This window comes from Ornithodoros turicata, chromosome 3, assembly GCF_037126465.1.
Source record: "Ornithodoros turicata isolate Travis chromosome 3, ASM3712646v1, whole genome shotgun sequence".
Taxonomy (NCBI): Eukaryota; Metazoa; Arthropoda; class Arachnida; order Ixodida; family Argasidae; genus Ornithodoros; species Ornithodoros turicata.
This window is the reverse complement of record NC_088203.1, coordinates 30845019-30868723: the sequence shown is the minus strand read 5'-3', so window position 1 is coordinate 30868723 and position 23705 is coordinate 30845019. Positions and strand designations below refer to the sequence as shown.

Sequence of the window (23705 nt, the reverse complement as noted above, 5' to 3'; positions counted from 1 at the left end):
CAGTTATATAAAATTGTATGCGCAAATAGAAGTCTGAATGTATGCGACTGCACACACTATACGGTAAGAGCACGGTTTACGGTATAGGGTAAAAGGTTATAATGAGTCCATTGGCACCACACTGTGTTTGTCGAAGCTTCTGTATCACACTCCTCTGGTATGTAATAAATATTTCTTGTATTATCTAAACCCCTATACCCCATATACACATCTCAAGAATTGATATATCTTTCCTGTGATGTGATCATGAAACTTCATGCTCAGCAAAAATGATTATGAAATGCCATTTTAAGTTCGATTGTTACTGCCAAGTGTCAAAACAAGCGAAACAAAATGTCAATATAAAATTTATATCCTCCTACGTACGTCCAGCGACGGCGAAGTCTATAGTATTTCCATAGCTTCCAGAATGCCGTCTAGTTCTCCAGGACACCGGACTGCAAAAAAAAAAAAGAAAAAAAGAAGAAGAAATTGAACTTTAATCAAAGTAGAGCATTGCCACGCAGTGTACTATGCAGCGGGTTGACATGTCTCTCTATGAAGCATTGAGTGGTCCTAAAAAGTCCGTTCTTTTTTTTCTGGTAACATGTCTTGCGCTGAAGTGCAGAATGGTCAGAGTTCCGTGACATTTAATCGAACGCCATCATCGACGTTTCATCGACATGGAACCGACATTTCATGACGTTTCATCGAATTGGCGGCCGCCGCTTTTTCTTGCGGCAACGTGTGAAATACGTAAAAGGCTCGTCAGACTGGTCAGGTGTCGATGAAACGGCATTCGATGACACCAGTGGCCAGAGGTCAGCATCCGAAGTGGACACGTACTGCCTTTACTCCTGGAATGCAGATGGCACAAGCAAAGTGGAACTGCATGTACAAAATTGATCATAAGAAGTAAGCGACCCCGCAGAAGCGATGTTCACAAACCTAGCTTGTTCGGTGCTGTTCCACAGCTTGTGCAAGGGTTATTTTCACTGTACGTGGCTAAACATGGCGACAGGCCTTCCACAGCTGCTGCTATAGTTTTCGGCGCTCCTGAATGCTTCGACATCCAGCGTATCCAGTTGAATGAGATAACATGAGTCTGCCATGAAATTGTTCAAAGTCTTGACACATTGGATTTAAGAAATTGATAAGACGCATGTAATAGCTGAGTAACAAACAGAACCTTTTGAAGCGGGCAGCATTTGCTGGAGATGTAGGGGTCTTGGATAACATAGACCGACGACGGACGAAGTGCATGGACACAGATAGGGACTTACAAACGAAGGCTGCCCGCTTCACGGATCCAGCAGCTCGCTTGCATTTCACTGTTTTGTGCTTGGAGAATCTACTTGCAAAAGGGTACAGGAGCAATAAGTAGCCTGACGAAATGGCGTTGTACCGTGACAAAATGGGATGTACCTATAGTCTTAGCATAGGAAAAAGAGGGAAAGGAAAGGTAGCAAGCTGGTCACAAACTGGGAACAAAGTCAACCGAGAGCAAGTGTTACAAAAGGCGTCGGTAAGCTGGATGAATAGCCACAGAGCAGGGGCCGGTGCTAGGGGTGTGCGGGGCCTGAGACAAAGGCACATCGCGGGGCCTGTTTCACACGATTAAGTGTATACTTGATATTTAAAAAAAAGGTAATCCCTGGTTGAGGGCTTCGTGCGCGGGGCCAAACGCGGTCGCTTTACGCCCCCCGCGCAATCGCCGGCCCTGCCACACAGGCATCACTAACACAGTTTCCCGCATTGCAGATTGCCAAAGTCTGCCTCAGAAGTTGCCTTCTGAGAGAGGCTTTGGCAATCCGAATTCCTTTGGCAATTAGAATTAACTCGACAACAACGTAACGAATGTGTTTCCTACTGCTCTTGGCGCGGGACACCAAGTAGGTCGATCAAAAGCCATTGTCTGCGTCATATCGCTGGTTTCTGTGATCATCAAGCCGACATCGTCAACCGCTGTGGGATGTCGGTCGCAAGTTGGCATTGTCAGAGTCATCTCGCTGCTGTCGGTCAACATCAAGCCGCCACTGCTAACTTCTGCTGGATGTCGGTCGGAAGTTGGCAATGTGGGCCACATGTCACTTGTTTCGGTCAACACCATGCCAACATTGCCAACTTCAACGTGATATCGGTCGCAAGTTGGCATTGTCGGCTACATGTCGCTTGTTTCGGCAAACACCGAACCGACATTCCTAACTTCAACGTGATATCGGTCACAAGGTGGCAGTGTCGGCGTCATGTTGCGTTTTTCCGTCAACATCGGGCCGACATTGGCAACTGTCTTATATCCGTGGGACACCCGGCGTACTATGGAGGCTATGGTTTATCGAACCAAAGATCCTTCCCATCTTGACAAGTGAGACACCAGTACAGGCGCAATAAATATTTATCAAGAGAACAATGAAAACAGGAATGGCGACTATACATTATCGTCACTCATCAATTTCTGTGGCCCACTGTGCTTGATGATCTTGTGGCGTAGCCCTGATTTGCGACTGAGCAGAAAAAACACGTCACTTTATTTCCACTTCTGATTCATTCCTCAGACGCTTTCAGACATATGTCGGCACAGTTCCCTTAGAAGTCGGCCCAGGACGCACATTCCCCCAGGGCGTGAGTCGTGACGTTGCCCACATACGTGAGGCCGACAACGGCAAGCCCTATCACCACCACCACCACCACCACCACCACCACCATCTCATTCATTCACTCATGCCCACAATCATCGCCAACACCTGAAGCACGTGCCTTTCAGCCTAATCCAGGTCGGAAACGTTCGATCCAGTGCCGCCTCACTCGCCCATACTTGTTTATCGTGTCACGGTTCTACTGGCTCCGTTCCCCGTCAAACCTGTAGTATATTGCCGCATGATAACCACCGAACCATCGCTCCCCCATGTCGTCATCCCCGAAAGAAGAGTCTATGTCCCCGGAACTGCCCACGGGTATACAAGAGATCTCCGGCGAATATGCTACGGGCACCCTCTTCAACTCTGGCCTGTCCAAGGGCCCATCCACGAGCACAACGACGAGCAATGTACGCAACAAAATATCCTCCGCAGATGCCGAAGAACAGTCCCCTGCGGCGTCCAGGCCTGCAATCAATCCCAGGATCGCCCTCATCACTGCCGCACTCATGGGACATTCAATCTACAAATCTAAAATCTTGCGGTATGTGATTCTTTTCTCATTGCTTCTTTACTGAGGTACCCTATCTGGGGAAGCATTAAATATACTGCGGAGACTGTAAGACCTTACGCTTTTTTTCCTACAATCAAACTCAATCAAATTTTACGCTTCTCTGACACTCTTCTGCAAGAATAGAGCTTGGCCGAACTGGGGGAAATCTTAACAAGAAAATACCGCAGATCGGCCCATTGGCATCACAGGGCTCGACCTTCCGGGAAGCGCGGAGTCGGCCTCACGCAGAATGGGCCATTTCATAAAATGTTAACGGAGCATGCGCAAGACAGTGGCGTATTCTATCGGGACTTTGGCTAAACAATGAGACTGTCCTTCGTCATCTGCCATTCGTATCCACACGGTATCGGGTTGCACATAGTTGTGGTGAGAGACAACATTTCGTGAACTTATGGAGCGGAAGACTTTTTTATGCCAGTAGCATGTTCGTTCAGCATTTGCAAAGATAAATGCAGCAAGGGATGTTTGGCTTTTTTCGTTATCTGTGCAAACGACTGAACCCACAGCAGAAGAATTCCCCCTTAGAGTACCCCCCCCCCCGTCCCCCTTAGGTAAACTGTTGCATCCCGGACGGTCCATGAACTTCAGGTTATGTCCAGTTACCCTAATTGATTATGGTTTTAGTTGACGCCATGATTAACAACCGTTCTACTAAGCCAGTTAGCCGAGCGGTGGCGCCAGCTCTCTGAAAAGGCGGGCTGATTGTGACAGTCGATATGCGCGTCCCGCTTTTTTTCCTTCCAGCTATTACCATTGGAGTAGGAATTGGAATGGAGTGGGCGTAAATCCGAGATGCGAGAGACGTGCATTTTTCGGCTGAAAAATATACGTTGATTTGCAAATTTCAGAATTCAATTCACGAACTTTAATCTAGCAATGGGGTAGATTATCGCCCCTGGCGATGAAACTCGCCATTCATCATCTCAGAATACAGTCGTCGAATCTCTCTCAACTGAAATTTGAGAAAATTGCTTGTAGTATAGGAGGCGAAAGTTCACTAGAGATAAATGCCGTGGGTTGCATATTTCTCTATAGCGTGCTTTCCTGTATGTATGTATATACAGGATGTCTTTTTTTAGGCGATACTGATTTTTCATGAAAAACTATAAGGGCTATAGACATGCTGTTTTCACTTTTATCACCTCTAGGCCAGCGGGCGTTCTTGGCCATATGTTGCTCGACCGACAAATAACTAATTACCGAAAAATCGTTAATTAACTTTTTAATTATAGAAGCTGTCCCAATGAGAACATCCGTTCCTTTTGGTGACCTGATATCGTAGCCGCTTTCAGAACAAAAATCCGATCGGTAGATCGTCCGCCAAAAATTCGTGAAGGAACACCTTTTTTTTTTTCATTTATTTTGTTGATTGCGCATCTTCGGAGACCAGTCTTTCCTTTGCCCCCAATATGCGCAGCCTCATCAGCCTTATTGGGCCATCGTCAGCAGTGCGCAGGTGGGCCCACCTGCGCTGACGATGGCCTAATAAAGCCGGAACAGCTGTCCAGTGCTGATTTGGCGACGTTTGGGGCTTATAAACACATGTTCTACGTGCAGCCAAAGAGCTTCGGCTACATTTCCTCCCTATATATATAGTTGATGAAACACCTAGTAAAGCTGTCACCAGAAACTGTGTTCGTTGACGTACAAGAAGACGTGGTCGTTGTGTTTGACATCGGGGTTGATAAGCCCCAAGGTTAGCCTCGGACACCGCGCGATAGTCTAGAGTGACACTCAAATATTGCACGCTAGGTAGGCGTAGGTAGGCGTAACGCAGTTGATCGTTTACTGTAGAGTCGATTGAAACTGTACAGTTTCGTTAGTAACTGAACTCAATGCATTTGAAAGGGACTGTTGAGTGAAATATAACCACCAAGGTTTAGGATACCATCATGTAGAGCTTGCCTATCAGTTCGCCGTACTTTCCTTACTAATTATTTTAAACGCTTTTGAAACTGAACGGTGGCGACCTTCTGCATTAACTGAGGGAACTAATGGGAGCCAGCTCCGGATTGGCGGCCAGGTATCATGTCATACTGAAGTATTACGCAAGTCATTTGGTATCGCTGTAGTGTGCGAAACCTCGCGTCCAGGCGGTTTCTACCAGAGTTCGAGGTAACTCGTTACAAGTAACTCGTTACAAGTAACTCGTTACTGTAACTAAGTTCCTTTTTTCGGTAACTTGTAACTTAACTCGGTACTTTTGCGCCGTGGTAACTTTCAGAAGAACTCGTTCCTTTTTCAGGTAACTTTGCCAAAGTAACTTAGATTAAGTTCCAAGTTACTTTTAACTCGCTTTTCCCTCTTGTCCACATATTTTCTTGCTTTCTCTCTGGTTCCTTCATGGCATTTTTTGCCATAAAACAACATATTCAATCAATGACAGTATTTTATTCAGGAAGTAAGAACCTCTGCCATTGAAATGAAGCTGAACCATTGTGCGCCCACAGGGAGTAAGATGCAAAGGGTTCGAATAGACCTCTATCAGAGAAACGTCATCATGACATTGGTAGACAGACTGAAACCGAAACAAATCGGAAGGAGAGGGCTGGGTTCCACGAACGGGCACCTGTTCGCTGCCTCCCATTGAAAGAAAAGCAGGACCGAGGGTCGCGTCCCTTTAAGGGACCATATCGTAATCCCCTCAAGACCGTGGCCTTCGGGCGCAACCTTGTTCACCTCTAGCTTCGAGCGTAGTTCAATTCTACCAAATTTGTGGCGCTGTCGAACACTATGACGTCATTTGTTTACAAACAGGGAGAGGTCTATTGTTGGACATAAACTAAGCGTGTTGCACTCCTCGGCAGGCAACTCAATGTCTAATACCCCTGTCACACGGGCATTTCGATCCTTCTCGAATCCGATCTGCATCGAGCTTCCCGAGCACGCTCGAGTTTTGACGCTGCTACACGGCCACTTTCAATGCGTATTGAATGGTTGACCTGTGCAAATGAATAAACGGAACTCATTAATTTCGCGTTTCCTATATAACAGCGATATTAGTGGTAATTTATCGTATCCCGATGTAAGCATCATTTGTAGCTTCGCGCGCATGTCCGTCTTAAGTTATGACAGTTCACCGGGGTCGAGGATGCATCTGGCGTCCGTCGAGCCGTCTTGAAATTCTCAATCCTGTTATGGGAACTGTCTTGAGTCAAGCAGGATCAAAGTTCGATCCTGCTTGGAAGCGGCCGTGTAGCACCATCCGGTCTGCATTGGGTTCAAGCAGGTTCGGTCGAGCAGGATCGAAAATGCCCGTGTGACAGGGGTATAACTCAAGTGCTAACGCGCGCTGCACCTGCGTAATGCTATTTTGTGTCCGAAGTAACTTGGAAGTAACTCGTTCTTTTCTTTAAGTAACTCAGTAACTGCGAGTTACATTTCAGGCTAAATAACTTTTTTATTAACTTAGTTACATTTTGCACACGGTAACTTAACTTGTAACGAGTTCTTTTTGACGGGTAACTTGTCGATCTATGGTTTCTACGGGTGTCTGGCTTACATTCTAGTATTCCGAAATGCACCAAACGTGCACGTTCGACCACTAAGCCCATATTGCAGTTTTTTCCGTATTCGGAGCATGATAGGACTTTCTCGAATTTGTCTCTGAAGCGGTAACCTCTGGGAGGACAGCGTCTTTTCTTCGTCATCTGGACCGCCACTTTGTCATCACAGGCCGTTATCGACCAGCGTCTTACCATTTTTGTGCCAGACACTATAAGTCAACTTGATAGTCTAACGTGTCTAGTCCTGTGTCGAGCTCGACGAAAGGTGCTATGAATGTGGACCGACTATATATAGTTCTTACACTTTTTCGTTCCAGACTGTGCATGGCTCTCTCTGGAATATCGATCGTGACGGCAGCCTTAGCCTTTATCGCCGTCAAGTACATAAAGGACAGCGTCAAGCCTAACGTAGATTCTAATACTGAGGTGCGTAACGAGACCACCACCGCAGGAAACATCGAATCCACCCGTGGGAACCGAAGCAACGCATCTCTTCCGCTCGCAATCTTCAACCAGATGGAACATGGGGAGACGGTATATGTATTCGACCTCGACTAGGCCGCTTTTCACAAATCGTTTCAATAGTAATTGTAAATGAGAAAATGGGAAGGGAATGTCTTTCCGTAGTTTTGTGCGAACAGTTTGTTTCGTTTTCTTGTATAGCATTCAGTCATGTATCACGCCGTCTGCCAGGCCTCTTACACTTGACAAAGCCGATTGGACCAAGACATATACATATGTATTTGCTCAGCAATACAAAATGCTTAATAACGTTATGACAATTTGCATTTTCGATGTTCCGTTGTGAGGTCTTCAATATAGTGTAGTGATCATCAGTGTTTGTCCTTGTTATGTAGTCGAGTTGGGGGTAGAAGGCGGTAAATGCAAACCGCAACACATCAAAAGCTTCGACCACGTCATTCGTGAATTCAAGAAAGTTAAGATGTCGGGAACATGTGTGTGAAATATCTCGCTCCAAGACTGCGCATATTTCATTCAAACGTATTTATTACGAAGCAAGCGCTTCAACTTTGTGAAGCGAGAGGGCACTGAAAGCAACACAATGTTGACTAGCGTAACCTAGAAGACAGAGTAGGGCGAACGGGCAGCTTTTCGTGAAGCCGCTCCATGTAGACGCCGAGCGGTGGCGCGGTCATAGCGCCATAGCGGCGGCGCTGCGTTGCTTTTAAAGATCCTTGCTCCAGGTGAAGGCCAATCACTGACAACCAGTTCTGTTGGTCTTCACACGTGTCACGCAGCGGTTGCTTCCGGGATGCTCAGCACAAGTCTGAGCTGTGGAAACTTCACCCGTGTAGCAGATAGGAGAGAAATGCTAACGAACCTGTAGACTGATATACAGAGAGTTGTTAGATGCAGTCGACCATAGGTGGGGAGTAACGCGTTACAAAGTAGTGCGTTACCGGTAACGCGTTACATTCGGGTAGTGCAATATGGTAACGCATTACATTTGGGAGAGAAGTAATGAGTAACGTAACGTCATTACATTTTTACTAACTAACGCGTAACGGCGTTATGCGTTACTGCGTGTTCGGAAACATTGCTTCAGCGTCTAAGCTTGAGCGAGGACCGTACCTGCAGAATCCTGGAAAATCCCCGATTTTTTCTATTCATCTTCAACAATGACAAGAGGGTCACCTCGGCACCCACGAAGAACGCAAAAGAATGATCATTGACCTACGCTGGTTGAGATGTCACCTTTGTTTACCACCTCTATTTTTCACTCTCGCTGGTAAGCGACAGCAACATAGCCTCTACCCTCTGAACAAGTAACAAAGTACCAAGGGATTGGCTGTTTGGATTTGTACTGTGTCAGATAAAAGGTCACCGTCTCTATCAACCTTGACAAGGAGCACTCACTGGTCATTAGATGTCCTCTCAGCCAAACGGGCGAAGCTCACAGATGAAAAATTTGAACATCAACTACTTCTGCGTTGCAATAAATCGTACATGTAAGTTGTGTGCATGCGTGGCCCTTGTTTGTGCTCAACATTGCTTGTATTGGTTTGCGGAATGCACTTATGTGACTCAACCACAAATGGTACATATTATGAGGACAACTGGTGAAGTAATGCAAAAGTAACGGCATTACTTATCAGAAGTAACGGCGTTAGTAACGCGTTACCTACTACCGCAACAGTAACGAATAACGTAACGCGTTACTTTTTGAAGAAGTAGTGAGTAACGGTAGTGCACTACAAAATAAAAGTAACTTCCCCACCTATGCAGTCGACAAGCGCTGCTGCTGCTATATTGATTTATCATTTCGTAACAGTATATATGCCTTTGTAGGACTGCCTCTGCGAAAGACACTACACACAGAGGCTGCAAACTTTTTTGAAGCATCATTTCTTTTGGATGCTGGTGGTGGTGGTGGTGGTGACGTAAACCGGCTTGCCGTTGTTGGCCTCACGAATGTGGGCTGCGTCACGACTGTACCCAGGATGAGCTGAGATGATGTGATAACAGATGAAGGAATGATGACGTGCGAAAGGCGGACGGATGTTAACTATTGCAGGCACATAACCAGGACCAGTCACTGACATCGCTTCTGCATTGTATAAGCACAGATCTTCTGGAGATCCTTTCTTAAAAATTATCTTTTATGAATTCATTTCATCACAGCAACTTTGTATTTGTGAGCTTTTTGTTTATATTCAGACAATATAGGCTACTACGTGGTTCCACAACGATGACTTTTTTCATAGAAGCGTGCACTCTCGATATCCTGATCATTTAGTTGCCAAGGTCACACGAGAAGATAAGTGAGCAATGGCGCACAAGGGGAAAAAATGCTTGCACAAGAGAAGTTGCTCAGTCGACAACCGCTTATGCCATTGTGGCGTCGTTGCGACCACGGCGGCCAAGGGATTTACACGGTGTGACATCTGAATGCGCGCCCTCTCTCACGGCGAGGGTGGTGGTGGTGGACCTGATTTCCATGGTTAGCAACACTCGGGGGACGTCACGACTATCGCAGAGGGGAGCGTGCATCCTGGGACGACTTCACAGGGAGCTGTGCTGACATTCGTTGTGAAGCATCTCAGGAATTCAACCAACTCAGGAAAATGAGTATTTTCCCTAAGATATTGAATTCGTTAATTTCTGGGCGTTTGAGGCTTACGTGTCTGAGACGTCCCTAATTGCGATCTACCTCGGCCAATTCTTGTTGATTATATCTAAGCAATATGATTGCTAGAGGTATATGATTCTAAGTTATATGATTATATCAGGCAAAACCCCAGGAAAGCAGAGCCGGCGCCCGGATTCGAACCTGGGTCGCCTCAGAGTCTCAGTGTGGAATGCCATCATTGTAGGAAGTTAACTTGGCCACTGGACCTGGCCGTGGGATATCTCTCACGGCAGTTTTTAGCCGCGCTTGAACACGTGATCTAAAAGTCGATCTCCATTTGTCAGTTGAGTCTGGGGCTGTCTAGGCCTCAGAACTAGACCCCAGAAATAGAGATACCCTGATGTGCTGTTCGTGTAATTAGAAAAGAATACCCATAATAATCATATCAATAACGAGAGGATATAGAGGTAGCAAGCGAGCTGCTGGTATAGATCCATAACTTAAACCTCAACTATAACTTCGTTTTTTGTCCTCTGGTCTCTGGTTTTTAAATTATGAATCATATCAAGGATATCTTTGTTAGCATTTCTATGTTTCAACTGGGTTCAGGGCTCGGTGTCACCAACGCAAGTTAACAGTTGAACTAAGATTAGACGTCTCTAAACATGGTGTGTGTGTTACCAACGGCTCTGTGACCCTGAGGGAAATCTCGCTATTCAGCTTTGGTGCAATCGTGTTGACGATTAACAACAAGTTTAGGGAAGACTGATCTCGGTTAAAGTGTCAACTCAAGTTGGTGGAACTGAGCCAATATTATGTATCTTCACTCCAAAGTGTAGTAGGTATAATTTACATATTTATTAGTAGGACCTGACTCTCAAGTTGAATCTGAATCTTCCAGATTATTCCTTCCAATATGTTTTGGACCAGTTCGACTTAAATCATTCCCCCCCCCCCCCGAATTCCAATCATATTTCATACTATTTTGTAGTATTCTGTATGCACGCCTGACGCAAATTTTATTTGACGAACAATATGAAGCACATCTGATGCTGATTTGAGGGAACAAATCCGATTTAAATCAAATCCGCAGTTTGCAGAGTGTGCTAAATCAAATCCAGTCAAGGCTTAAAAATGTCGAACGATCTCCCCTGACAAATCCGTTAGAAATTTTGAACCCGAAAGTCAGACCCTTATGTATGGGTTGTATGCAGTTATATAAAATTGTATGCACAAATAGAAGTTTTGAATGTATGCGACTGCACACAGTATACGGTAAGAGCACGGTTTACGGTATAGGGTAAAAGGTTATAATGAGTCCATTGGCACCACACTGTGTTTGTCGAAGCTTCTGTATCACACTCCCCTGGTATGTAATAAATATTTCTTCTATTATCTAAACCCCTATACCCCATATACACATCTCAAGAATTGATATATCTTTCCTGTGATGTGATCATGAAACTTCATGCTCAGCAAAAATGATTATGAAATTCCATTTTAAGTTCGATTGTTACTGCCAAGTGTCAAAACAAGCGAAACAAAATGTCAATATAAAGTTTATATCCTCCTACGTACGTCCAGCGACGGCGAAGTCTATAGTATTTCCATAGCTTCCAGAATGCCGTCTAGTTCTCCAGGACACCGGACTGCAAAAAAAAAAAAGAAAAAAAGAAGAAGAAATTGAACTTTAATCAAAGTAGAGCATTGCCACGCAGTGTACTATGCAGCGGGTTGACATGTCTCTCTATGAAGCATTGAGTGGTCCTAAAAAGTCCGTTCTTTTTCTTTTTTTTCTGGTAACATGTCTTGCGCTGAAGTGCAGAATGGTCAGAGTTCCGTGACATTTAATCGAACGCCATCATCGACGTTTCATCTACATGGAACCGACATTTCATGACGTTTCATCGAATTGGCGGCCGCCGCTTTTTCTTGCGGGAACGTGTGAAATACGTAAAAGGCTCGTCAGACTGGTCAGGTGTCGATGAAACGGCGTTCGATGACACCAGTGGCCAGAGGTCAGCATCCGAAGTGGACACGTACTGCCTTTACTCCTGGAATGCAGATGGCACAAGCAAAGTGGAACTGCATGTACAAAATTGATCATAAGAAGTAAGCGACCCCGCAGAAGCGATGTTCACAAACCTAGGTTGTTCGGTGCTGTTCCACAGCTTGTGCAAGGGTTCTTTTCACTGTACGTGGCTAAACATGGCGACAGGCCTTCCACAGCTGCTGCTATAGTTTTCGGCGCTCCTGAATGCTTCGACATCCAGCGTATCCAGTTGAATGAGATAACATGAGTCTGCCATGAAATTGTTCAAAGTCTTGACACATTGGATTTAAGAAATTGATAAGACGCATGTAATAGCTGAGTAACAAACAGAACCTTTTGAAGCGGGCAGCATTTGCTGGAGATGTAGGGGTCTTGGATAACATAGACCGACGACGGACGAAGTGCATGGACACAGATAGGGACTTACAAACGAAGGCTGCCCGCTTCACGGATCCAGCAGCTCGCTTGCATTTCACTGTTTTGTGCTTGGAGAATCTACTTGCAAAAGGGTACAGGAGCAATAAGTAGCCTGACGAAATGGCGTTGTACCGTGACAAAATGGGATGTACCTATAGTCTTAGCATAGGAAAAAGAGGGAAAGGAAAGGTAGCAAGCTGGTCACAAACTGGGAACAAAGTCAACCGAGAGCAAGTGTTACAAAAGGCGTCGGTAAGCTGGATGAATAGCCACAGAGCAGGGGCCGGTGCTAGGGGTGTGCGGGGCCTGAGACAAAGGCACATCGCGGGGCCTGTTTCACACGATTAAGTGTATACTTGATATTTAAAAAAAAGGTAATCCCTGGTTGAGGGCTTCGTGCGCGGGGCCAAAGGCGGTCGCTTTACGCCCCCCGCGCAATCGCCGGCCCTGCCACACAGTCATCACTAACACAGTTTCCCGCATTGCAGAGTGCCAAAGTCTGTCTCAGAAGTTGCCTTCTGAGAGAGGCTTTGGCAATCATCCGAATCCCTTTGGCAATTAGAATTAACTCGACAACAACGTAACGAATGTGTTTCCTACTGCTTTTGGCGCGGGACACCAAGTAGGTCGATCAAAAGCCATTGTCTGCGTCATGTCGCTGGTTTCTGTGATCATCAAGCCGACATCGTCAACCGCTGTGAGATGTCGGTCGCAAGTTGGCATTGTCAGAGTCATCTCGCTGCTGTCGGTCAACATCAAGCCGCCACTGCTAACTTCTGCTGGATGTCGGCTCACCCTCGAATGGGTCCCTAGCCACATTGGAATAAGAGGCAATGAGGTAGCGGATCGGGCAGCTGCTGCAGCTCACCATCGCCGCTCAGCAGTCTCCATCATACTTTCGAATGGAGATAGGCGCTCCCTCTTGTCCGCGTTGACGTCGCCTTAGGCCCATCAGGAATGGTGTCATGACATCACCCGGTGGTCGCTTCTGTATACTGTTGACCCAACGCTTTCATTTGAAATGCCAGGCGGTTTCCCTCGCCTCTTTACGTCTCTTGTGCGTCGTTTACGACTTAGCGTCGCATTCACCCCTGCACTCCGGTATAGGCTGGGCCACAGCACCACGGTGCTGTGTACAACTTTTGGTTTCCCGGCAACAATCCGACACATTCTCGAAGACTGCAGCCAGTACGTACGCGAGCGACGGGCCTTTAAATCTCAACTTGAAATGCTGGATCAGAGGCCATTCAACATCACATCTGCAAAGTTCTCGGCCCATGGAGTAACCCTGGACACCAGTGCCGTGCACTTGGCGCTCTTCTTTCCTTTCTGAGGGCCACCGGCCTCCTTCACGATTTCCTTCCCTCGTCATCCTTTCATGTGAACCTTTTTGGAATGGGGTAGGGTCCTGCACTCAACGCAGGGAAACATCCCACATCATCATCATCCATTCATCTATGTTGTTGTTGTTGTTGGATGTCGGTCGGAAGTTGGCAGTGTCGGCCACATGTCGGTTGTTTCGGTCAACACCGTGCCAACTTTGCCAACTTCAACGTGATATCGGTCGGAAGTTGGCATTGTCGGCTACATGTCGCTTGTTTCGGCAAACACCGAACCGACATTGCCAACTTCAACGTGATATCGGTCACAAGGTGGCAGTGTCGGCGTCATGTTGCGTTTTTTCGTCAACATCGGGCCGACGTTGGCAACTGTCTTATATCCGTGGGACACCCGGTATACTATGGAGGCTATGGTTTATCGAACCAAAGATCCTTCCCATCTTGACAAGTGAGACACCAGCAGTACAGGCGCAATAAATATTTTTCAAGAGAACAATGAAAACAGGAATGGCGACTCTATACATTGTCGTCACTCATCAATTTCTGTGGCCCACTGTGCTTGATGATCTTGTGGCGTAGCTCTGATTTGCGACTGAGCAGAAAAAACACGTCACTTTATTTCCACTTCTCATTCATTCACTCATGCCCACAATCATCGCCATCACCTGAAGCACGTGCCTTTCAGCCTAATCCAGGTCCGAAACGTTCGATCCAGTGCCGCCTCACTCGCCCACACTTGTTTATCGTGTCACGGCTCTACTGGCTCCGTTCCCCGTCAAACGTGTAGTATATTGCCGCATGATAACCACCGAACCATCGCTCCCCCATGTCGTCATCCCCGAAAGAAGAGTCTATGTCCCCGGAACTGCCCACGGGTATACAAGAGATCTCCGGGGAATATGCTACGGGCACCCTCTTCACCTCTGGCCTGTCCAAGGGCCCATCCACGAGAACAACGACGAGCAATGTACGCAACAAAATATCCTCTGCAGATGCCGAAGAACAGTCCCCTGCGGCGTCCAGGCCTGCAATCAATCCCAGGATCGCCCTCATCACTGCCGCACTCATGGGACATTCAATCTACAAATCTAAAATCTTGCGGTATGTGATTCTTTTATCATTGCTTCTTTACTGAGGTACCCTATCTGAGGAAGCATTAAATATACTGCGGAGACTAAGACTTTTTCCTACAATCAAACTCAATCAAACTTTACGCTTTTCTGAGACACTCTTCTGCAAGAATAGAGCTTGGCCGAACTGTGGGAAATCTTAACAAGAAAATATCACAGATCGGCCCATTGGCACCACAGGGCACGACCTTCCGGGAAGCGCGGAGTCGGCCTCACGCAGAATGGGCCATTTCATAAAATGTTAACGGAGCATGCGCAAGACAGTGGCGTATTCTATCGGGACTTTGGCTAAACAATGAGACTGTCATTCGTCATCTGCCAATCGTATCCACATGGTATCGGGTTGCACATAGTTGTGGTGAGGGACAACATTTCGTGAACTTATGGAGCGGAAGAATTTTTGATGCCAGTGGCATGTTCGTTCAGCATTTGAAAGATAAATGCAGCAAGGGATATTTGGCTTTTTTCGTTATCTGTGCAAACGACTGAACCCACAGCAGAAGAATTTCCCCCCAGAATGAGTACCCCTCCCCCCCCCCCAGGTAAACTGTTGCATCCCGGACGGTCCATGAACTTCAGGTTATGTCCAGTTACCCTAATTAATTATGGTTTTAGTTGACGCCATGGTTAACAACCGTTCTACTAAGCCAGTTAGCCGAGCGGTGGCGCCAGCTCTCTGAAAAGGCGGGTTGATTGTGACAGTCGATATGCGCGTCCCGCATTTTTCCTTCCCGCTATTACCATTGGAGTAGGAATTGTAATGGAGTGGGCGTAAATCCCAGATGCGAGAGACATGCATTTTTCGGCTGAAAAATATACGTTGATTTGCAAATTTCAGAATTCAATTCACGAACTTTAATCTAGCAATGGGGTAGATTATCGCCCCTGGCAATGAAACTCGCCATTCATCATCTCAGAATAAAGTTGTTGAACCTCTTTCAACTGAAATTTGAGAAAATTGCTTGTAATATAGGAGGCGAAAGTTCACTAGAGATAAATGCCGTGGGTTGCATATTTCTCTATAGCGTGCTTTCCTGTATGTATGTATGTACAGGGTGTCTTTTTTTAGGCGATACAGATTTTTCATGAAAAACTAAGGGCTATAGACATGCTGTTTTCACTTCTATCATCTCTAGGCCAGCGGACGTTCTTGGCCATATGTTGCTCGACCGACAAATGACTAATTACCTAAAAATCGTTAATTAACTTTTTAATTATAGAAGCTGTCCCAATGCAAACATCTGTTCCTTTCGGTGACCTGATATCGTAGCCGTTTTCAGAACAAAAATCCGGTCGGTAGATCGTCCGCCAAAAATTCGTGAAGGAACACCTTTTGTTGTTGTTGTTGTTGTTGATTGCGCATCTTCGGAGACCAGTCTTTCCTTTGCCCCAATGTGAGAGGTGATCAGCCTCATCAGCCTTATTGGGCCATCGTCAGCAGTGCGCAGGTGGGCCCACCTGCGCACTAATAAAGCGGAACAGCTGCCCAGTGCTGATTTGGCGACGTTTGGGGCCTATAAACATATGTTCTACGTGCAGCCAGAGAGCTTCGGCTACATTTCCTCCCTATATATATGGTTGATGAAACACCTAGTATAGCTGTCACCAGAAACTGTGTTTGTTGACGTATTGTTGTACAAGAAGACGTGGTCGTTGTGTTTGACATCGGGGTTGATAATCCCCAAGGTGAGCCTCGGACACCGCGCGATAGTCTAGAGTGACACTCAAATATTGCACGCTAGGTAGGCGTAGGTAGGCGTAACGCAGTAGATCGTTTACTGTAGAGTCGATTGAAACTGTACAGGTTCGTTACTAGCTGAACTCAATGCATTTGAAAGGGACTGTAGAGTGAAATATAACCACCAAGGTTTAGGATACCATCATGTAGAGCTTGCCTCTCAGTTCGCCGTACTTTCCTTACTAATTATTTTGAACGCTCCTAGAAACTGAACGGTGGCGACCTTCTGCATTAACTGAGGAAACTAATGGGAGCCAGCTCCGGATTGGCGGCCAGGTATCATGTCATACTGAAGTATAACGCAACCCATTTTGAGACAGGTTACTAATTCCTATTAGACCAGTTTTGAATAATAATACAGTCGACCCCCGTTTATCCGGACTTCATTTATCCGGATCCCGTGGTATCCGGACAAAAGGCACGGGAACGGATTTTCCTCCATGTATTTTGTTCTCGTTTATCCGGACTTCAGCTTCCGGACTCGGACAAGAATTCCAGGGAACGAAAGTCGAAAATTCTTGTAATCCAGCTTCAGATATCCGGACTACCGTGAGTAAGAGGAGACGCTGACCCCGCTTCGTCACCCTTTTCGCTGTGTTGGGGTTATTCCCGTCACACGTCAGGGACCTACATTCCTCCGTAGGGGAGACAACCGTGCACGATGACCCCATTTTCTATTAGTGTGCGTTGGGTCACGTTGACCAGTCGAGTCATTTGGAAATATCTCGAGCAACTGTCCCGTTCTAGAGGGGAAAACTCCAACCCGAGGGCCTGCTGCTTACGGCCCGTTGGCGGATGAAGGCATTCCCCTAGCTGAGCTGCGATCCCTGATGCAGAGGCTCACTGCGACTGCCGTACATGATGCTGCGGTTTCTGATTACGTTGACAAGGATGATGACGCGTGTGCAGCTATGATTGATGACGGTGTGATTGCTGCTGTTGCCTCCAATGATGTGCAGCAAGACAGTGCCGATGACGCCAGTGAGAAACAAGGCTCCGACATTGACACTTTGCGTCCGCACTGACATTCTTCGAGCAGCGCAACAGCGTGGCTCAACTCTATGCAATTAGTAAAAGTTTGCAGGAATCGAGTGCCTACACTACTATATAACAGCTGTCATTGACGAGATTTCTGTGTTTTATTAAACCTTGCTCTGTAGGACGTTTCTATTCGGTCGTTTCATTTATCCGGATGCCCCGGTATCCGGACGATTTCGCCGGGAACGGCACCGTCCGGATAAACGGGGGTCGACTGTAGCAATTTTTGAGATGTTCGATTTAAACTGTTGCAACCTGTAAGAAATATCTGCGATGTGCGCCATCTGTTGGCCTTCCTCTCTCTCTCTCTCTCTCCGCGTCTCCGTATCGCCTGCTCGTCTACCGTTATTCTCGGCCCTGGCGTGAGCAGACAGCAGAGTGACCAGAAAACTGTGAAAGTCACTTGGTATCGCTGTAGTGTGCGAAACCTCGCGTCCAGGCGGTTTCTACGGAAGTCTGGCTTACATTCTAGTATTCCGGAATGCCCCAAACGTGCATGTTCGACCACGAAGCTCAGGTTGCAGTTTTCCACGACCTGCCAGATCGCTAGCCTAGCAGGGTTGCGGAGTTGCCACTCCGGAGTTGGAATGATTCCGGAATCATTCCAGATTTATCAGAGCCCGGAATGGAATTGGAATGAAATGGCGGAAACTGTCCTGGGATTGGAATGGGAATGGAATTGGGCATTTTTTCGCAGGCGGAATGGAATTGGAATGTAATGGTATATTGTACCACACGGTCAAGGGCGATGGTTTGGTTTGGTTTCAAGAAAAAATAAAATGGAGATTTTGGCTTCACTAGTGTGAGGCCCGCAACCCCATATCACTTGCACCAGTTACTTTAGTGGGAACCACCTGTAATGATGATGCCAATGAAGAGGAGGAAGAAGAGGAGGAAGGCGAAATTACCTAGCACAGAAAAAGCACAAAGACAAGGTTATGTCAATCTCCTCTATAGCACTACTGTACCGGTCCTAATTCTTTTATTGGTGTAATTAAAGGAATGGAATGGGGTTGCCAAGCCATTCCAGGTGTGCGAATTGACCATTCCTTTTCATTCCGAGGAATTGAAAGGAATGAAATTATCACAAATCTTCATTCCTCGGAATAAAATGGGTGATCCCATTTCGCAACCCTGTAGCCTAGTCGCTTGCGTTTTCAATAGATGAAGGCGTGTGCTCCGCCTCAGGGTTGCCGCGTCTTGGAGTCTGCAAATTTTGCTTGGCCCAGCAATCTTTGAAATTATTTTTCTAAAAAAAAACGTAATCGCTCAGTGTACAGCAGAGCTGACGTATCTGAAGCTTTCAGAAAATCAAGGAGTTTCTTTCCCACTCACTTCCAGTCCCTTTAATCACTAATTTTGACCCAAATGCGCTGTTCTCTCCTATATTCACTTGCAGTGGTTCTTTAGGAAATATTTAGAATAGGGATATCAAACACTTTGGGGCGTGAAAGCAAAGCGTCGTTCCCACTCCGTATGCTTTGAGTTTTGACTGCGCCCCGCGATTTTTCAAAGATGACGCGAAGACACTCCACTGGGTTGAGTACTTCTCCGGCAAAAATCAATGTGGGCGGGTCGTCCGCAAACAACCCAAAACATTGACGGCATACCAATTAATTATAGAATTAACGAAGCAGTGTCTTGACGATTTTTGTTATTTCTTTTTCTTTTGTAAGTCTTGGCTGTTAGCAGCGGTGCCGCAAGCGAGGACGCAGACCCAGCGTTCTGCAGACCATATTCTACAAGGCGTGCGCGGGGAAAGGCCGCAACTTGTGTTAGAGCGCTTGAATTTTGGTCCACCTACGTAAAACAAACAAACAAAACAAATATATACATAAAAAAAAAACCTTTGCTGGTTCTGGTATTTTCCCCGCGTAACCACTAACCTCCTTATCTTTCTCTATGCTTGCCAATTCTTGCCTGTTGTCCCGTTTCGTCCACGTGTTCGTGAACCTTCCATTTTTCTGTAACCGGTCTGTAGCCTAGATCACTACGTTCACATAATCCCCTCCACACTCTAACAAAGCAGCCATTCACTCCGGCCGTAAAAACCCGTACGGAACCTTTCTTCCCTCCGGGCTGTTGACCCACAATTCGCATGAACCTTTAAACACGTCACACCTAACCCTTTAAATACCATGCCAATGATGAGGACGGTGCCCAGAAGAAGAACAGTCTCTGTTCGAAATATCGGCGGCTTCTGTCCTGAGGCAACTCCCTTCCTACATTCTACCGGTTCGCTGGATTTCTACCCATCTACGTAAAACTCTGTATTATCAACCACATAAAATGCGCAAAAAAACCACATATTGCGCAAGGTACGAACGACAAACATTCATTCGCATGTTGCACCATATGTAGTTCAAGTCAACATGAAGAAGATACAGAAAGTACGCATTTTTTGTCCCATTTAATCAGCTTTTCATTACGTATTACGAAATAAGGACAACGAAACCTGAAATTGATTTGATGATGTTTTTATGATGATGTTTGTACAGCTAAAATCGCATGAAAGTTTACTATTGTGATCAGCATCAGCATCATCATCACTGCCACCGACCAATCGTCGTCTTCATCGTGGCATCGCCCATCCACAAAAGCGATGGGCGCGAGCGAGGCCACGGGAGTTCATCGGCCAGCGTCGACATTAACATCGGCCAGCGTAACATTTATATGAACTCTTTGATTCGGCCGTTTACCAACCTGAAGCCTTAATAAACGTGTGTCTTGCCTTTGGTAAATCGCCTGCTGTTCCTGCCCAAATGGGGCCGCCACTGGCCGATACCGACCAGCGGGGTCACGCCATCTTCCCATTTGTGCCTGACATGGCGCAGTCAACAGGATCAGCTGGATTCCATTCTGTTACGAGGCAAAGTCGCTCCATTTTCATTCGCCCTGGCATGAGGCATGTTCTAAATTCATGGGGTCCGATTCTCCTGCGACATTTTGTATTTTCCAGTAATCACTGATATGTTCATCTCCTATTCGGAGCATGATAGGACTTTCTCGAATTTGTCTCTGAAGCGGTAACCTCTGGGAGGACAGCGTCTTTTCTTCGTCATGTGGACCGCCACTTTGTCATCACAGGCCGTCATCGACCAGCGTCTTCCCATTTTTGTGCCAGACACTATAAGTCAACTTGATAGTCGAACGTGTCTGGTCCTGTGTCGAGCTCGACGAAAGGTGCTATGAATGTGGACCGACTATAGTTCTTACACTTTTTCGTTCCAGACTGTGCATGGCTCTCTCTGGAATATCGATCGTGACGGCAGCCTTAGCCTTTATCGCCGTCAAGTACATAAAGGACAGCGTCAAGCCTAACGTAGATACCAATACTGAGGTGCGTAACGAGACCACCACCGCAGGAAACATCGAATCCACCCGTGGGAACCGAAGCAACGCATCTCTTCCGCTCGCAATCTTCAACCAGATGGAACATGGGGAGACGGTATATGTATTCGACCTCGACTAGGCCGCTTTTCACAAATCGTTTCAATAGTAATTGTAAATGAGAAAATGGGAAGGAATGTCTTCCCGTAGTTTTGTGCGAACAGTTTGTTTCGTTTTCTTGTATAGCATTCAGTCATGTATCCGCCGTCTGCCAGGCCTCTTACACTTGACAAAGCCGATTGGACCAAGACATATACATATGTATTTGCTCAGCAATACAAAATGCTTAATAACGTTATGACAATTTGCATTTTCGATGTTCCGTTGTGAGGTTTTCAATATAGTGTACTGATCATCAGTGTTTGTCCTTGTTATGTAGTCGAGTTGGGGGTAGAAGGCGGTAAATGCAAACCGCAACACATCAAATGCTTCGACCACGTCATTCGTGAATTCAAGAGAGTTAACGGTACTGTAAAGCAGTAGGCAAGCAGGATATGCTGGCGACGTGGCTTGAGACTTTGTTGCTTGTAAATCCCTTATGCGAAATCATACGGCCGACAACGCTCTCTAAATATTTTTAATTTATAATTAAAAATCCGGCATTGTGCAGTGGCGCGACGCCTGGTGTCGAACGACCCCCTGTGCAGCGGGCAACACTGTCGAATATGTATTATGTATGCAGCACTATTTGTCGCGTTTTGTTCTTTTGGTGGCTATATTTCGTATCATATTTCAATAGGAATGCAGAGACCCCACTTTAGTGTGTTTTTTTAGAAATAAAATCAAAAACAAACGCAGCGCTGTTCGGCTGTCGGGCCCAGTGTTATACGCATGCAACGTGGTTGCCGCCGTATGCGGCTGAGAGTACGGATCCCTTCCGAATACTAATACAGTGTTGCCCGCAATCTTTAGTTTGAATGAAATTTGCACCGTTTTTGAACTGATGGTTTGGACTATCGAATAGCCACGCTAAATGAAATTCTGCCTCTGCTGCTTTACAGTTCCTTTAAGATGTCGCGAACATGTGTACGAAATATCTCGCTCTAAATCTGCGCATATTTCATTCAAACGTATTTATTACGAAGCGAGCGCTTCACCTTTGTGAAACGAGAGGGCACTGAAAGCAACACAATGTTGACTAGCGTAACCTAGAAGACCGAGTAATGCGAACGGGCAGCTTTTCGTGAAGCCGCTGCATGTAGACGCCGAGCGGTGGGGCTGTCATAGCTTTCCCTTGAAGGTTTTGCGTTGTCGTCCGCCGCGCGGTCGCTCTGTTTCTGCGATATTTCGCGTGCTTGTGATGTTGGGACTGTTGTATTGACTTTTTTTTTTGCTTTCTAATGATGCTGTATTATCGCCCTGAATCAGTGAAAAGTACAAGGAACGAGGACAGTTACGGGACACAGGTCGGAAGCGTGGGTCTACGTAACACCGCGGCATAGAAAAACTACAACTTTGTGTAAAAATTTATGGTCGCCAGACGGAAAAGATCCGTTGCTGAGGATCCAATATTGTTGTAGCTTTCCCTTGAACGATTTCAGTATGACGGTCCCCGTTTGTCGTACTCTGGGAGTGATTTTATGTTCCGTAATGACTTCTGTTACCCGTAATCACCACTCACCAGTAAAGACGTTCTCGGCAAGGCTATATTGACTGACGTGGAATTAAGCAATGTTTTTCTCATGGATTTTCTGAAGCACTGCTGGGAGGCACTGGCACTTTCTTTTTTTTCCATGGGTGTAGCTGGAAACTTGTAAAACCATTGGTTGTGTGTATAATTTTTGAGAGGTGGTGAAAGCCGGCGACAAAAACGTGCCAAGGGGCCCCGACGACGTTCTCCCGCTGGAGGAACAAGAAGACGACGACATCGATCAAAGCTGCGGTGTTGGAGCTTACTGAGCTGGATCACGACAAGGAGGCGAACAGAGATTTTTAATCATTACCAGACCTCCTGTGCTCTTCTGGCTTTTGATTAGACAGCCAACCTACGGCGGAGGCCCTATATGCAGTGGCTGAGCTTACCTACGTACCTCGCAGTAGCGCGCTTAGCTCCCGTGCATTTGTTCAGTGCCTTAGTGCCAAAATGCAGTCGAATTACAATGTAGAACGCCACAATCTCTGATGTCAGCCACTCGCGATGATCCAAGCAGCCAACGGCTCGTTGGGACCTTGACTTGATCATGGTGAGACTTTATCATGGTGAGAATGTCAAATATGCTGTCGCGATACAGCACTTGGGTGCTGAAACAGCTGGTAAAGACACGCCCTAGGTCGTTCACAAAAGTGGAAAGGTGTATACGGAGGGATATAGAAGTCCGCCTCTATTACAAAGCGATGTAAACGTGGATTCACTGACGTCGTCTGCCAGTCCTTTCTCCGCGGTGAGCTGTGTTATGCACTCGTCACACTTAGTGCTCAGAATGGACCTTAGCGCCACATAATATGCTCAGTGTCACAGACGTTCCTTCCATAAAAGTCCAACTTTTCCATTTCTGGCACCACGTATATTTTGTAGAGTGTCAATTCACTCAATCCAGTACAGTGAAATTTTCTGTGTGCTACAAAGCCTGTCGTGACATCCATAATTTCAATATATAACTCAAAAAATTGCGTGTCAGATCCTTCTTACCCTCTCCCCTTTTTCGATCGCTATTCATTAACTCTTATAATTTTCCCGAGTGCTCTGAAATTTTCCGCACAGTTTTTGATCATTACTACATGAAGTGTGGCAAGGAAAAATCCAGTCACCTGAATTGGCAACAGTTGATGTGCACTACTTGCTGTGGACAACGTCATGTGATGGCACAACAGAT

General features: G+C 46.3%; 2 protein-coding genes across 2 annotated transcripts; both read left to right on the top strand.

The window, feature by feature from the left end:
• Window positions 1-144: 144 nt before the first annotated feature.
• Window positions 145-7471, top strand: LOC135390148 (uncharacterized). Its single transcript, XM_064620136.1, has 2 exons — window positions 145-3159; window positions 7013-7471. Exons 1-2 carry the CDS (start codon window positions 2885-2887, stop codon window positions 7251-7253), a joined length of 516 nt encoding a protein of 171 aa, XP_064476206.1. The 5' UTR covers window positions 145-2884; the 3' UTR covers window positions 7254-7471.
• Window positions 7472-14306: 6835 nt separating this feature from the next.
• On the top strand, window positions 14307-21250 carry LOC135390147 (uncharacterized). Its single transcript, XM_064620135.1, has 2 exons — window positions 14307-14697; window positions 20734-21250. Exons 1-2 carry the CDS (start codon window positions 14423-14425, stop codon window positions 20972-20974), a joined length of 516 nt encoding a protein of 171 aa, XP_064476205.1. The 5' UTR covers window positions 14307-14422; the 3' UTR covers window positions 20975-21250.
• Window positions 21251-23705: the final 2455 nt, after the last annotated feature.